General features: G+C 47.1%; 1 protein-coding gene across 1 annotated transcript; it reads left to right on the forward strand.

The window, feature by feature from the left end:
- Positions 1-343: 343 nt before the first annotated feature.
- LOC123096821 (non-classical arabinogalactan protein 31) lies at positions 344-1,282 on the forward strand. The gene is made up of 2 exons (XM_044518594.1): positions 344-606; positions 719-1,282. Exons 1-2 carry the CDS (start codon positions 405-407, stop codon positions 1,018-1,020), a joined length of 504 nt encoding a protein of 167 aa, XP_044374529.1. The 5' UTR covers positions 344-404; the 3' UTR covers positions 1,021-1,282.
- Positions 1,283-12,954: the final 11,672 nt, after the last annotated feature.

The following is a 12,954-nucleotide window of genomic DNA, read 5'->3' on the forward strand; positions in this document are numbered from 1 at the left end:
AATAATCACACTCACTCTAGAGTCTAGACGCTTGCTTAATTAAGTTACATGTAAGCAATGACAGCGCTTTGAAATTGAAAGTAGCTCGCTTGCGATGCACTCCAACAACGCTGCAAGCCACATGCGAGTGCACCATGCATGTTTCCCCGACAAATTAATTAACCTCGTATAACTTGGCCCATAAAATAAACAACAACGGCCGATCTCCGCTAGTTAATCCATTGCGTAAACAGCTACCGCGAACCATCTTAATCAAGTACACTAGCTAGTAGTATCATGCAGTTGCTCAGCTAGCTATAAATTTGCAACCTCTAGCTTGCTGTCTTCGCAACATATCATTCGTAGCTAGTCGATCTTCGCAACATAGGAACCTTTTCTAGCTAGCTAGCAGGAAAAAGACCACCATGGCGGTGCTAGCCAAGTGCCTCCTTCTGTTCTCTCTCTCCGCGGCGCTCTTCTCTCTGCTCGGCACCGGCGCCTCCGCCATGGGCCTGCCCCAGCCTCATGTGCCGGTGAACTTCACCATCGGCGTGCAGGGCATGGTCTGGTGCAAGACCTGCAGGTACATCGGCTACAACGCCGCCATGGACGCCTCCCCGCTCCAAGGTCAGCTCTAACCCCAACCTATGCATTCCTTAACTACGTCCACATCCCATGTGCACGCTCCTTCATTCTGGCACCCATGAAACATATATGTTGTGTGTGTTTGTGCATGTAGGCGCGGAGGTGTACCTGCAGTGCCGGCACGGCCCGCGGCGGCTGAAGAAGTTGCCAGGGACATCGGGGCAGGGCGGCTACTTCGTCATCCAGTCGGCGCACATGGCGTCCTTCACCAACGACGAGTGCATGGTGTACGCAGAGAGCTCATCGTCGACCGCGTGTGGCCTAGTCGACGAACCCGCCGCCGGCGAGGGGCTGCCGCTCAAGTTCGACTCCTTCGTCAAGCACGGCGACGGCCTGCAGGCCCTCTACTCCGTCGGCAACTTTTTCTTCCGCCCCAGCAACCCCAACAAGTGCTAGTGACGCATTCATCCGTCATGCACGTACTTGTGGGACTTGAATAAATGGGTCAGGAACTCAGGATGAATTAGCTGTTGGAGTAACTGGGGATATGCATCCGGTGCTGTAATGTTAATTTAAGTTTCTTCTGTTGTTGCAGTGGTTTTGTAAGCTTCTTTTAATTAGCAACCGCATGATCGAAATAACTCGAATGATTAGGGCAATGTATGTCCTGTCATGTGATGACTAACCGATGTGCTACAAGGCTCTCTGTATAACTAGTACTCCTACTTCGTAAGTTTTTTTTTAAGTTACTACTTCGTAAGTTCATTCAAGTCGGATTTATCCTACTTCGTAAGTTCATTCAACCCGGATTTATCGTTTTCATCTAAATTTTTTTAGAGAAAAGGCATGAAGTCCGACTCCAAATAAATTAAAGAAGCTATATCAACCGGCTAGGATACAAAGGAACTGATTACAAAGGCCAAAACTTGACCAAGAACTGAAATGTTACAGGCAGATCACGCTTGAGACCAGGAGCTACTATGTAGCAAAGCTATAAATGCCATCACCTACACTAAAAATCCACAGTCTAGCTGTCAGAGGGCCCATGCAGCTAGAGCAGCAGAGCAGAGATCAGCCAGAGACGCCAACAAACGCGGATGGGAGAGGCTGAACCGCATGAGGAGAAACCCGACACAGTCGTTGACCCAAAGGGACTAATGTTGGAGAGGAGAACGCAGTCTCCCCTACGTCCATGCCATGGCACTACACGAGGACGCCTTACACAGGCCAACGATCCATGAGTGTACCACACAAGAGCCGCTGAAGGATTGCGGACCAGCCAATTCGCCTCCCGCATCACTAGCAGCCTAGAAAGCAACGCACCACCGCCGCCACCATTCACCAAACACCACAACGGCAATCTCCGCCCATCCCTAGGACGATGCCTCCAAGGAGGAACACGCCGCTGGAACCCCTCCGTCTTCCGACCCAAAAGGCCAACGCTTTCACCTCGGAGCGTGAGGGAGGACGAGGGGTGGCGAGATTGGAAGCTCGACGCGCCCACTGGAGTGGACCGGAGCAGGGGCGCCGATGTCGTCAAGGTCGACATGTAGTAGACAAGGGGCTTCCCCCGTTCCAGAGCTCCCGCCACCCCATGCCCAACAGCCGGATCTGGCCGGGCAGGCCGTAGCAAGGGGGGAGGCCAGGATCCAGATCCAGCGGAGCCACAGGAGCATCCCTCATCCGCGGAGGAGCTCTGCCGCCCTACCTCCACCCACACGACCGGAAGGGATGGAAAGCTCCCGCGACGCCATCCACTGGTGAGATCCGCTCCGCCATCTCCACCCGGGCACGCCGACCCGACTTTCGGAGCCCCCTGCGATGGGGTAGGGCAGACGAGCCTCGCCAGCATCTTCACTAGAGGCCGTACACCATGGCCGGTGGAGTCCTCGTGCAGCGGCAGTGGGAGGGAGGGCTCGAGGTGCTAAGGTTCGGTCGCTCACGAGGGGCGACGCGAGAGGAGGGGGGGATGGTTTCTAGGGACTGCTCATGACGTTTTCCCCAAGATGCGGAGAGATACATGTGGACATGTGTAAGTGGGCCTACATGAATCAAAAATCGGGACATGCTTCTATATGGGCTGAGATTGAGCCTTATATAATCTCTTATTAGCCAAATCGTGTGATAAGACAAAATCGCTAATTAAGGGATACCTTTTGCAAAGGTCATCCCATCTTCTCTGGTAGTGACAAGTGGCACACTGTATGTGCGACACTTGTCGCAACCTTCTAGTTTTTGTGAGATTTTCCTCCCACGAATGGGGGGCATGGGTTTTCTTTTTTTTTTCTTAATTTGTTTTTCAAAAGATTTTATCCCTTGAACCATGCGTCCAAATCACAAACTTATCTCTCTGTTTTGTTTCTCACATTGGGACTAGATCACATGATAGCTTTCAATGAACTTCTTTTGGGGAAATATGCGCTTCCAACTAGTAGTAATTTGTGCTTACAAATTGTAGTAACTCGTGCTTCCAAGTAAATTAACTTGTGCTTCAATTTTTGGGTGAAGCACAAAAGCATATATGTGCTTCACTTGGGGAAACACAGAAGCACAGTTTGTGCTTCACGCGAAAACCCACAAAAAAGAGAAACCGAGACAAACCATAAAGAAAAAATAAACAAAAAACATAAGAAAAAACCAGCAAACTGAAAATAAAAAAACAACAAGGAAGCACAGTTCACCTTTTTGGGAAGCACATAAGCACAATTTGTGCTTCTCCCAAAAGCATAACTGTGATTCACTTTGGGGGAAAAACAACTATGCTTCACACAGAAGCGCACTATGCTTTGTACTTCACGCAAAAGGCACACTAAAAAAGACAAAGAAACCAAAGAATAAATAAACAAAAAACCTCTAAAAACCACCCGAAATCGGAAAACCAAGAAACAGGATAAATCGAAGAAAAAAAACCACAGAAAAAAATCTACTCCCGCGGGGTGCGGCCAACACGGGACATGTGGCGGTGTTGTAGTGCACCGCGTGGCAGCTGGAGTGCTCACGCGTGCTTCGGTAGTGTTCGCACGAAAGACCCTCGAGGGGGTAACCGGGGACTAGTGGCTAAGAGCATGGGTGGCTATATGCTGATGCCATGTCATTTTGGAGTCACAATTTATCATCACTCATATTAAAAAGTTACTACTATTTTTCACAACTTTTCTCATTTTCTTCCCCATTTTTATTATATTTTCCTATAAGCAAGTGTAGAGGTGGGCTCTTCTTAAGGGTAAACTCGTCTAATTTTTTTTCGCTTTACATAGAGAAAAATATCATTGTTTCTGCCTATAAACCCTTATTATACTTGCTCTAACTAATATGTGTTGCTGCTCTCTCTATCGCCACATGAAGAGTGAAAGTGTGTTCCTGTTTTATTCGAACTATGTGTGATAATGCTAGTGTTTTGGGTAGTTGGGATAAACACTTTAATATTCGCCAGAACAAAAATCTATTAAACTCTCAGAAACGTCATATGTACAATCAACTTACAAATCAAACTTGTCTCAACAGAATACCAACATTTGGTCAGATTATGACTAAGATGTGTACTTACCATCGTCATAGTGTTTATGAGTCAAGAAGGCCATAGACTCATTTGCCCACATGACATTCTGGGAGTGAGATTTGTTTGTCTGATTGTTGTTGCTGATTGTTATAATTTGCAGTGGTGCTGGCAACCGGGACAAGATAGGAGCCCTGGACTGAAAATTGTGGCCCGATGCTAGTGATTTGGCCTCCCCCCCTCTCCTAATCGATGGAATTTGGTGGATCCGGATCCAGGTCATCATCGGGATGATTGATGTGGCCACTAGAGGTTCTTTGGCTACGACACGGAGTAGAGGAAACAAAGTGTTGTTTGCGCAGGAGAAGAAGAATGACAAAGGGATACTGGGAATTGCACCGTGTGCTCAATCTGCTAGCATAAATTGTTGTGGCGAAATTCCTGTCAAGTTAGTAGTGCCAGAGGAGGTGAAACCAAATTTTCGTACGCCAAGCTGGGTGATGATCGGTGCAATTCTAATCCAAGTGCCATAACACATCTAAAGGCTATTTGGAAACGATGTGCACATAGTCCTTATTTCCTACGTAGTCATATTAGTAGTTGCGTTGTCAAGTGAGGTACTAGTCCGTTTTATAATCCAACAGGTGATCAACGTGGCCGAATATTTTATTAGGTAATTTGTAATTAGTTCAAATCAGAGATAGAGTCTGTTAGAATCTAAAGTTAGAACTATGAGTCGGTTTGGTCTACGTACGTCTCGCCTATATAATGGGCTGGCTTCGGCCGTGTACGGGGATGGGTTTTGGAGGAATCAAATAAAGAAATCAGAAAACGCCTTGTGTCAGGGGCACCAACGTGATGAGTTTTTGCGATCCATGACAAGGGATACGTCGCTGCTACGTCGTGATTGACCTGGTGTTAATTTTTGATGCAAGCCCTTTTCCTTCGGTTTCTTCTCTAGTAAGATCCGAAGGCTTCTTCTTCCGCTACTAATTATCTTCAACTACTGCTGCTTTCGTTCGTCGTGTTTCATCTAGTACCGTGAAAGATCGGATTGTCTTCACGCACGAATTAGCGTCTTGCTAGTTTGTGTCCCATCAATGATCCTTGGTCGATGTGCCACTGCAACACGCGCCTCGGCTGCTTGGTATACTTTGAAGCCTTTATGATCCAATATTGTATCTTTTCTATTTCATTCTCTTCTAGCACCGTAAACCGTCTTTCTCTAGTTCCCTCATGTTTTGTACTTCCTCTGTAATTAGTTAGTTTACAGAGGGAGCACAACATACGATCTGGATATCCTACAAAGATTCAATGATTATATATTTTACAACATTCTTCTGTATAGCTTGAAAATCATACTAACAACATCAACTTGACCCCTATTCCACCCCCCCCCCCCCAACTAACCTACCAATTATCACCTAACCATATGGATTCTACACGTGGTTTCCTTCGATTGTCATCATACATAACTAGTCAGCGATGAACCATTTCTTGTGTAGTAGAGATCATTTTCCACTATGATGCGCTGGAAGATTTTTACTGAAGCACATCATGCACATCAACTTACATGTGTCCACCCCTCAAAAAAAACTTACATGTGTCCACAAAATTTGGTTTCTCCGGTAATACCATTGAGTGGTTTCACAGCATTTGGGGGTAGGTTAATTAGTACATTGAGATCAGATGGTCATGTACTCTCAATCTCTTTGTTGAATAAATGCACTGCTAATATTGTTGTAACTGGGAGCAAAATAGTATTGGAGGTAATTGGGAGTAAAATAGTAATGCATGCATTGAATGTTACAAGCTTATGGTTGATATCCAGATCACATCGTATCATATGTGTTCATTGTTATGTGCACAATGTACAAATGGTTTACGACCACTTGATATGTGCTAAGTTCAATTGGTATAGTTGTCACCATGGGCAGAGCTAAGCCCCAAGCTCCCAGGACCACCTCTGAGGCCTGGGATCTTTTTCCTCCCCATGTATACATAGAGAATGTATTTGAACGGTGGAGAGAACTGCTAGCCAACCCAATAAGTGCAACTCAACCATCTCCCTGCCTTTGTGAGGTCTACTCCTATTCCGCCCAACTTGTTTTTTCGAGAAAGGCCCACTTTGACAATCAGTTTTAAACTTAGTAAATCCTGCTTAGAGCCAATGCCAGCGATGGATACATCGACTAAAGTATTGGTCTAGACTTAACACTCAACGACTTTGATCCCTTTATAATTGTGCGATATTATGCATTACTATGTTGCCATCACAATTCCCTTTTGTGTGTCTTAAACTCTTTGACGGATGTGGTCATGGAAGCTCAAATCAACAAAATGAATGATTTGGTACCATCCTTGTATCCTTATACTTCGTTTATGTCATGCTTTATCTACTTCATTGCATTGTTGAATTAAAATTCTACGATAGTTGTGCAATTGAGCCATGTTGTTTTATGCTTTGAGAAAGGATAACTTTAGGGAAGTTTATACGCCATTTCCTTTTGCCTGAGGCTTGGTACGATCCTGGCTCCGCCACTAGTTGCCACTCCTATAAAGGAGAAACAAACAACAACAGAGTTGCACTCCACTTGATTTGAGTAGTTGAGTGCATGTGTTATTGTCACTGTGGCTCACCAAAAAATGTGCTTACTTTAAGTTTTACTGGTGCAACAACCTCCTTGCCTTTCATTAAGTATTGCGATGCAGGTTGCTATATATGAAGCTCCTACCCCGCTCTGGATCGATAGAATAAGAGAAGAACATCAACTATAGAAAGGTGGTCGGTTGAGTGATGTTGCCTAGAGGAGCGCAAAGTGTAGAGCATAGTGATGGGTGTGGGAGGTGTCAGTACAATGTTGGCCAGACCGACCCAATTGAGATTTACCACATCATCTTGGGGCCGTCAGCACTAATCTTGACGTGTGCGTCGTTCCGTTGGCAGCCGAGTCCTGCGGCCGTGACGAGCGAAGAGGCCGGAGAGCTAGCCGGGTCGTGCGGACGTCCATTCGTTGTCAGTAGTTTGCAAGCTACGTCGTACGGCCATGGAGTGCGGTGGAGGGGCCGAGTCCTGGAGTGCATGCATGTTGCACGCGCTAGCTAGTTAGTACTTAGTTCGTGCTTGTGTTTGTCGTACGAGTTAGTGTAGTTAGCTGGCTGCATGATCGCCTGCTCATTCGGATCGTCTGGTGGCTGCACGCTGAGTTTGTTGCTCGGTGCGTGTTGGGCCGTGAGACTCGGCCACGTGGTTGCTCCGATCACGTGAGATTCGGCTGTGAGAGTCGCCCAGTAAAGTCATTTATTTTGAAACGGAGGGAGTAGTTGTGTGTGTTCTCAGAGGTGGTGTGAGTCGGCATGTATATGTTCGCGAGTTGAATACAGGGAAGAAAAACCGGCGTTCGTCGCCGGGGCGTATGTCGCCGCAAATACTCGTGTGCTCGAGTCCGTGTCGAGTTCGTCTCCCAGTGTGTCCAGTCATCGAGTGAGTTCGGCGTTCGTCGCCGGAGGGCAGCTCGGAGTTCCTCGCCGATCTGCTGCAACAATGTGGTTGTCACCGGTCTGCTCCATCACAGCTTCCTGGTCTATCTTGAGAGTCCATTTGTTGGAGATCAGTGCATCAGTCCCAAAGCTCGTTGCTGCAAACTCTCACATACAAAAATGCCCATAGCCTCGGATGCAGATTTTTTGAGCACCTGCACCCCGGCCGCGTTATCCTTGCCGTTGAATTATGGCGCTGTACCTCGAGATACCTGTTACAGATTCCAGTTTTAGTGTATCCATTACCGTGGCAGGTAGCTGTTAAGTTCATTGGCGTCATAGGGTACTGTTCCGCAGTAGGTTCTGTGGAATCTTGTCTTACACCGCCCCAGCATACAGACGCGCACACGTGACTGCCAATGACGACGCTCTGTACACACCACCCTGCTTGTTCTCTGTCCTATCGCTCAATGGATGGAAAGAACACAAATCTGTGCATGCATCGTCTCTCTCATTCTCATGAGTTGAGTGCTCGTCCGCCATGAATACAAGGTGAAGCTCATGCAAGTGAAGAAAGAGAGAGAAGACCGAGCTAGTCGGCTCTAGTTGGAGCTCATGGATTCTCTCTCTCACAGATGGAGAGAACACAAATCTTTGCATGCATATCTCATTCTCATGAGTTGGAGCCCCATGAATACAAGATGGAGCTCATGCAAACTGAGGGGAGAGAGAGAAGACCGAGCTAGCCAGCTCTAGTTGGAGCGCATGGATACTCTCTCTCTCTCTCCTTTTGCATGCATGATGCATCTCTCTCACTCTTAGTTTTACTGTTTCAGTTCCTAACATGGCCGTCTACGATGTTCTTCAATTTTTATATAACAGAAGCAATGGAAATAGCAGGAGGCAAGAAGTGCATGCACGTGCGGTACAGTGAATCTCCATGGGTTCCAAGAAAATTGTCTTACCCGGTTGTCTTCTTGTACTGCATGCGATGTGAACAGCTGTGGGTTGAACAGTACCATATACTCCAAACGTAGACTGATCACAGGACATAGGCCTGTACATCCCAACAAGGTTAGGACCAAAACGTGCCCATGACTTTGTTTTCCCCCTGTGAATGACGCGGATCCCTAAGGAAACAAATGGCTGAGATAACCGGACCGGGGTGCAGATGTTCTAATATATATTTTTCGCGGTAGCCTTCTTGGCATATACTGTATTAGGCAACCAAGATGTATTGAGTGTCTTCTGCTCGGACCCAGTTGCATCGTTGATAGACCCTATGAAAAGAGCCCGTAAGAGCAACTTCAATAGGGCGACCCAAACGGACGGCGCATTTGTCCGCCTTTTGTCCGTTTAGGTCGGCCGCCCGCCTGCCGTTCGCCCAGTTTTGCATTTGGGTCGGCAATGCGCCCAACGTGCCGACCCATTTCATGTCCGCATTCAACTTTTAAATAAAAAAAAGCCCGCGGCCGATCATGCCAGCGTTTATGCCTCATGCCGGCACCATGCCAGCGCCGGCATACAATGCCTCGGGATCGTAGCCAGCATCCGATGCACCACCCTCGAAGATGAGGTGTTGCATGTAGTCCTCGTCGACGGCGGACGGCATTTCCTCGAACAGGTTACGGGCGTCCGGCGCCTTTCGCGCGCTTTTCCTCGTGCCGCTGGACGAAGAGCCACCAACCACCAGGGTGGCGTTGAGGTCGATGGGCGCGGGCGCAGGCGTGGAAGGCACGACCATGCTCACGTCTGGTGAGCACTTCCCGGAGAGGCGGGAGGCCTGCGGGTAGACGTGGAAGCCGGGGATCGGGTTGCAAGCCGATGCGCGGCGTGAGTCGGGCATCACCATCCGAGGAAACGCCGACGAGCCGGTGCTGGCCACGCCGACGGCGGCTTGGACGAGGCCGTGCTGGCTAGGGTTTACCCCAAACATGTAGAGCGCCTCCCTCGTTGCCGCAGCGACGCGAGCGTTGGTGAACTCCTGCTGCGCGGCGGCGACAGCGACGGCCTGCGCAGCGGCCTCATCCCTCGCGTCTGCGGCGTGCCTCCGGCCCTTCCTCTTGGCCGACTCCCTTGCCCGTTGTTCGGGCGTCAGCGCCTTCTTCGGCTTGGCCGCCGCGGCGGTCTTGTGCGGGGCACGTGGCTTGCCTTTCCCGGAGGGGGCGACGGCGCCGGACGAGGCGAGGGAGGCGAGGCCGGCGGCGGCGTCGAGGTCGAGGTCGATGGCGTCCTCCATGGCTGATTCGGGGGCGGGGACGCACGCGGGCGGGAGCGTTTTTGGGGAAAATGGAGGGAAGTAGTGGTGGCTGCCACCGACAGGAGGGCCCGGGGAGAGGAGTAGGCGCGCGCGTACGTCCATCTCGTGTCCGCGCCGACGCAAATACAGCTCAAAATTGGGCCTGAAATGGATCGCCCGCGGACGTAAAACTGACGCGCGTCCATTTGGGTAGGCGCGTTGGGCCACCACTTTTGTCCGCGCCGACCCAAACGGACGCGGTGAACGAAATGGGTCGCCCTATTGGAGTTGCTCTAGTTGACTGAATTCTGACATCAATCGATACATTGCATATATGGACCGTGTGTGTCTGTGCTTCTACGTGTGCGGCGGTGTACGTGCAGTGCCGGCACGGGCCGCGGCAGTTGAAGAAGGTGCCAGCGGTGGCGGGGAAGCGAGTCTACTTCATCACCCAGTAGGTGCAGATGGCGCCCTTAACCAACGACGAGTGCAAGGTGTACACGGAGTCGGGGACAGCTCGTTGTCAAGCGCGTGCGGCCTCGTCGACGAACCCACCTCCTGAAAGGGGCTGCCGCTCAGGTTTGAGTCCTTCATTCATCAAGTGCAGCACGGCCTGCAGACTCGATACTTCGTCGACTACATCTTTCACCCAACGACCCCAACAAATGCTAGTGATCAATCTTTCCGTCCGTCATGTACGTACTTGTAGGACATGAATAAATGGGTCGGGATTAATTAGATGTTGAAGTAGCTGGGATATGCATGCGGTGATGAATGTTGATTGAAGTTTCTTCTGGTGTTGTAATGGTTTGTGAGCTTCTTTTAATTAAAAAACTGCATGGTCGGAATAACTCTGAATTGGGAAGTGTAAGTCATGTCATGTGATGACCGACTGATGTGCTGCAAGGCTTGTGATCTTTAACTATTTCAGAAGTTCATTCAAGTCAAGTTTGCCGTTTTCCCCAAAATGAGATGCATGTAGACATGTGTAAGTGGGCCTGTTTGAATCAAAAACTGGGACATGCATCTATATGGGTTGAGATTGAGCGTTATATAAGCTCATATTGCCCAAAAGGCCCACAAATTTACAGAATTGCATCGTGTGATAAGAGCATGGATGGGTATATGATGATGCCATGTCATTTAGAGCCATTATTTACCATCACTCATATAATAAGGTTGCTAATATTTTTGGGATCTTCTCTCTTTTCTTCTCCATTTTTATTATATTTTCCTATAAGCAAGTGTGGAGCAGGGCTCTTTCGCTCTTGTACCGGAGTAAACTTGTTTCTTTTTTCATGTCTCCCCTTTACATAGAAAAAATGTCATTGTAAGCTGCCTATAAACCTCTTATTATACTATCTCTAACTAATACATGCGGCCACTCTCTGTTTTTGCCAGAAGAATGCAAGTGTGGTCCTATTTTATTCGAACTGTGTGTAATAATGCTTGTTTTTAGGTACTTCCTCTGTTTCTTTTTAGTCTGCATATAAAATTTAGTAAAAGTCAAACTTTGTAAAGTTTGACTAAGTTTATATTAAAAAATATCAACATTCACAATATGAAACCAATATTATTAGATGCATTATGAAATTAATTTTCACACTCTATAATTTTAGTATTGTAGATGTTGATCTCTTTTTATACAAATTTGGTCAAACTTTGCTTTGTTTGACTTCAAACAAATATTATATGCGGAGTAAAAAGAAACGGAGGGAGTATCTGGAACAAACACTTTAATATTTGTCATAAAAAATCCATAAAGCTCTTCGGGACGTCATATCTTCGATTACTTAACAAATCAAACTTTCTCAACAGAATACCTACATTCGATTCAACTATGAATAAGATATGTACTTACCATCGTCATAGCAGTGTTGATGAACCAAGAAGCTCATGGGTTCGTTGCTCACATGCCATTTGGGAAGTAAGATTTGTTTGTCTGATTGTCACTGGTGATTGCTATAACTTGCAATGGTGACAGTTTCTGGGACAAGATAGGGGCCCTGAAGCGCAAATGGTGGCTCGATGCCAGCGAATGTGGCATTCTTCCCCCACCTAGTCAATGAGATTTCTTTTTTGAAGAATTGGACAGTAGGAGAGGCTCCGGGTCCAGGTCATCATGGTGACGATCCTTGGTCGATGTGCCATATCAACACATGCTCCACATGTGTGTTTGACTCTTGTCTCTCAAAGCCTTTATGAGCCAATATTGTATCTTTAATTTCCATTTCTTTCTCTTCTAGCACCGTAAACCATCTTGCTCTAGTTCTCTCATGTTTTGTACATCATACAATTTGGGCATCCTACAAAGATTCGATGATTATATATTTTACAATAATTTTCTATTCAATAGCTTGAGAATCATACTGCCAACATCAACTTGACGCTTGTTTTTCCTTAGACTAAACAACCATTTAGTACATAGTCATATGGATTCTACATGTGGTTTCTCTTGACTATCATTGTACATAGCTAGTCAGTGATGAACTGTTTCATGTGTCGTAGAGAGAATTTTCCACTATGGTGCACTAGAAGCTTTTTACTCAAGCAGACTATGCATATCAAATTACATGTGTGCAGGGAATTCAGTTTGGTCGGTACACCATTGAGTCGTTTCACCGCATTCGGGGGTATGTTAGTACATTGAGATCAGATGGTAATGTAACCCAATCTCTTTATTGACTAAATGTACATAATTGGTTGTAACCGGGAACGAAATAGTATTGGACATAATTGGGAGTAAAATATTAGTGCATGAATTGAATACTACAAGTTATGGACGATAATTATTTAGATCACATCCTATGATACGTGTATTATGTGCCCAATGTACACATGTTTTATGGTCGCTTGCTCTGTGCCAAGTTCAATTGGTATAGTTGCCACCATGGGGTGGAGTTGGGCCTGAAGAACCCAGGACCATGACCAGGACGAGGGCCGCCTGGGCCTAGGATTTTTCTTCTTCCCCGTGACTACAGAGATAATGGATTTGACACATGGAGGGAAATTCTAGCTAACCTAATAAGTGCAACTCAACAATTAATCCCTACCCTTGTGAGGTCTATCACTCTTATTCAACCCAATTGTTTTTGTTTTTTTAGAAAGACCCACATGGAAAAAAATTACTTGTTAACCCAGCTCAACTTAGTAAACATGCCTACACCCAATGCAA

Source organism: Triticum aestivum, chromosome 1B, assembly GCF_018294505.1.
Source record: "Triticum aestivum cultivar Chinese Spring chromosome 1B, IWGSC CS RefSeq v2.1, whole genome shotgun sequence".
In the NCBI taxonomy this organism is placed as follows: domain Eukaryota; kingdom Viridiplantae; phylum Streptophyta; class Magnoliopsida; order Poales; family Poaceae; genus Triticum; species Triticum aestivum.

Bases quoted from the DNA above. Each gene is read 5' to 3' on its own strand.
- LOC123096821 (XM_044518594.1), top strand. From the start codon at position 405: ATGGCGGTGCTAGCCAAGTGCCTCCTTCTGTTCTCTCTCTCCGCGGCG. The intron at 607-718 runs GTCAGCTCTAAC...TTGTGCATGTAG, and splicing joins GGACGCCTCCCCGCTCCAAG to GCGCGGAGGTGTACCTGCAG.